Raw genomic sequence first — 3,786 nt, 5'->3', positions numbered from 1 at the left:
GGGGGGCCGTGTTCTGGGGCATGATTGATCGGTTGGCTCCAGCAGCCCAATGAGTCAATACATTGGTTGGAAGTTAACGTGTGAAAAACAGATTTAAACAAACATTAAAGGGCCAGTATCATCTAAAATCAATTTGTTTGAGAAATCCTTTAATCTCCATGGCAACCGTTCAGGTGTTAAAACACCAGGGTGGACCTAGCCCCGCCTTCGAGGCGCAGCTCCTCCCCTCTCAGCTCCTTCAGAGTAGCCAACAGCAATTAGCAATCAGTTGCTGAGTGCTAAATTAACATAAGTACATAACTTAGGAAATGTCATTAATTTACTAAAACTGGAGATAAATACAAAAATAATTGATTGATTACAGCTATAACTTTATAATTGTTATGTTTTAATAAATTTCATGTTCCACCTGTCATGGAGCAGCTAACAGACACACCTGTTCAGGGTCACGGATTAGGATGTCTGGAGCTGACCTGAAGACTCAATAAAAACCACGTTTCCTCTGCCTGAGATTCCCGCCAAGAATATCACTCAGTGGGTGGGATCAGAGCAAACCCTGACGTCTGATTGGCTGCTTCAAACAGCAACACGACTCCTTCCTGTTCACTCTGATGTCACAATAACTGCTATAATACATTACATATAAATACTTAGTTTTTCAAATGAAATCAATACTTTTAACTGCAGCACATACAATTAATTCTATATTTGATAAATAATTTCTAGATAATTTCTGTTTCATATTGAACTGTTCTAATCCTGCTGCTAAAGTAGAAACCTGATATTAACACAAATACTGAAGATCAAGGCTCAGCTCTGCTTAAATCCTCTTTAATCCATAGGATCTGAAGGGATAAAGCGGATCCAGTGGGACCGTTTGTGACGTTTGTGGCGTTTGTGACTTTTTCCAGTTTGTGACGTTTGTGGCGTTTGTGCGCTCAGGGCCGCTGGGATCCGTCAGGAACCTGCGGGTCACCGACCCCACCACCAGCACCCTGAACGTCCGCTGGGAGCCGCCCGAGGGAAACGTCCGCGAATACGTCGTGACCTGGGCGCCGACGGCCGGGGGAGAGGAGGAAATGGTGAGAGCCGCTCTGAACACGCCCAGAGATGCTCAGTCCTGGCTGACATGTTTTAAGATTTAAATGAACATATCAGTGGCTTTCCTTTTCCTCTGCTGCTCAGTTTTACCCTGAAATCACTTTCCAGACCTCAGCTGGTTGATTGATGAGGTTTTCCTTCTTCCTGAATGAACGTCTGTAGTCCTGAACAGCTTCCTGGAGGAATCCCACATTTAATTCCCAGCATTCAGTTGCTGCCTCTAACCTGCATGCAGACTCTCCTTTGTTTGGGATGCATGACACAAATTCCTTCACATTTCTAAAGTCCAGACGCAAAATCAAGTTTCCACTCAAATTTTGGACAAATTTAAATTATAAATAAAAAATTTCAGTCTGAATTTTCTGCAGAGATTTCTGTCTGGTTTGAAATGAGGAAGACAGGAACCTGATGTGTCCAGACTCTTATTTTCCATATTTATCCTGCACAAAGCTGAGATCCCAAACTGAGCTTCGTCCAGCGGAGCCAGGCCTCAGCTAATCCCTCTTCCTGTCAAACCAGGACCAGGTCCCTGGAACCGTGTCCAGCACCGTCCTGAAGCAGCTGCAGCCGGACACGGAGTACTCGGTCACCGTCGTCCCCGTCTACCCAGAGATGGAGGGGAAGTCCATGTCTGAGACGGGGAAGACAAGTGAGACGCTTTCCCCTCCGGGAGGAACGCCGGCTGGATTTACGGTTGAACCCAGTGATTAAAACCCGCGTGTTCCTCCAGATCCTCTAGGCGGAGTGAAGAACCTGAAGGTGGTGGATCCCTCCATCAGCACGCTGACCGTCCGCTGGGACCCGGCCGTGGGAAACGTCCGGACCTACAAGGTCTTCTACGCCGCCCAGCCCGGAGGACAACAGGAAGTGGTGAGAGCCGTTTCCTGTCCCAGCTGACCTGAGGAGAAGCAAACATTCACCCTGAGGTCCAGCAGAAACTGATCAGGTCTTATGGGTCCAACAGGAGGAGGTTTCCGGCGGCACCACCACCACCGTCCTGAGGAACCTGCAGGCCGACACGCTCTACAGCGTGGCCGTGGTTCCCATCTACCCTGACGTGGAGGGGATCCGGCAGGAGGACCAGGGCAGGACGAGTAGGTCCACCAGAACCGGCCCGTGTCTGACCGACCTGCAGACCGGTCCGACCCGATTACAGCCGTTTCTCTGTGTGGTGAACCAAGCAGGAGAGGTCGCAGCCTGAAGGGGTCAGGGTTCATTTAAGGTCACGGGTCATTTAAGGTCAGGGTTCGTTTTAAGGTCAGGGGTCGTTTAAGGTCAGGGGTTCATTTAAGGTCAGGGTTTTTTTAAGGTCAGGGGTTCATTTAAGGTCAGGGGTTAATTTAAGGTCAGGGTTCGTTTTAAGGTCAGGGTTCATTTAAGGTCACGGGTCATTTAAGGTCAGGGTTCGTTTTAAGGTCAGGGGTCGTTTAAGGTCAGGGTTTGTTTTAAGGTCAGGGTTCGTTTAAGGTCAGGGGTTCGTTTAAGGTCAGGGTTCGTTTAAGGTCAGGGTTTTTTTAAGGTCAGGGGTTCATTTAAGGTCAGGGGTTAATTTAAGGTCAGGGGTTCATTTAAGGTCAGGGTTCGTTTAAGGTCAGAGTTCGTTTAAGGTCAGGGTTTTTTTAAGGTCAGGGGTTCATTTAAGGTCAGGGGTTAATTTAAGGTCAGGGGTTCATTTAAGGTCAGGGTTCATTTAAGGTCACGGGTCATTTAAGGTCAGGGTTCGTTTTAAGGTCAGGGTTCGTTTAAGGTCAGGGGTTCATTTAAGGTCAGGGTTCGTTTAAGGTCAGGGGTTCATTTAAGGTCAGGGGTTAATTTAAGGTGAGGGGTCGTTTAAAGTCAGGGTTCGTTTAAGGTCAGAGTTCGTTTAAGGTCAGGGTTCGTTTTAAGGTCAGGGTTCGTTTTAAGGTTAGGGGTCGTTTAAGGTCAGGGTTCGTTTTAAGGTCAGGGGTCGTTTAAGGTCAGGGTTCGTTTTAAGGTCAGGGGTCGTTTAAGGTCAGGGTTCGTTTAAGGTCAGGGGTTCATTTAAGGTCAGGGTTTTTTTAAGGTCAGGGTTCGTTTTAAGGTCAGGGGTCGTTTAAGGTCAGGGTTTCATTTAAGGTCAGGGGTTAATTTAAAGTCAGGGGTCGTTTTAAGGTCAGGGGTTAATTTAAGGTCAGGGTTCGTTTAAGGTCAGGGTTCGTTTAAGGTCAGGGTTATTTTAAGGTCAGGGGTTAATTTAAGGTCAGGGTTCGTTTAAGGTCAGGGGTTAATTTAAGGTCAGGGGTTCATTTAAGGTCAGGGGTCGTTTTAAGGTCAGGGGTCGTTTTAAGGTCAGGGTTCGTTTTAAGGTCAGGGGTTAATTTAAGGTCAGGGGTCGTTTTAAGGTCAGGGGTCGTTTAAGGTAAGGGTTCGTTTTAAGGTCAGGGGTCGTTTAAGGTCAGGGTTAATTTTTAAAGCTGTACAGGAAATATCAAATGTGGCATTATGGAGAAGGTAGCGTCTAGCCATTGGTAACCATGGAGACAACGCCGCACCGCCATGTAGGCTAGCATGTATGGAAACAACTGGTTAGCATCTTTTAAAGGTTTAAGGGGAAACGCCGTTTATGACCTAGTGACATAAATCCTGGTGTGAATTCAGGCAAAGTCGGATCGACTCGTCAGCAGGTTGCCGTGTTGCTAGTTGCTGTCCGTTGACCCAAACATC

At 47.2% G+C, this 3,786-nt stretch overlaps 1 protein-coding gene across 1 annotated transcript; it reads left to right on the top strand.

Moving 5' to 3' along the window:
* Positions 1-911: 911 nt before the first annotated feature.
* Positions 912-2,317, top strand: LOC103133361 (collagen alpha-1(XII) chain-like; the record flags this gene model as incomplete). The annotated part of the gene is made up of 4 exons (XM_007545128.2): positions 912-1,082; positions 1,621-1,750; positions 1,832-1,971; positions 2,066-2,317. Coding segments are annotated over 4 exons (678 nt in total), but the record flags the coding sequence as incomplete, so codon positions are not given.
* Positions 2,318-3,786: the final 1,469 nt, after the last annotated feature.

Source organism: Poecilia formosa, unplaced genomic scaffold (genome assembly GCF_000485575.1).
Source record: "Poecilia formosa unplaced genomic scaffold, Poecilia_formosa-5.1.2 Scaffold2741, whole genome shotgun sequence".
Lineage (NCBI taxonomy): Eukaryota > Metazoa > Chordata > Actinopteri > Cyprinodontiformes > Poeciliidae > Poecilia > Poecilia formosa.
Note: the sequence above shows the minus strand (reverse complement) of the source record. Positions and strands in the feature narration are given on the sequence as shown.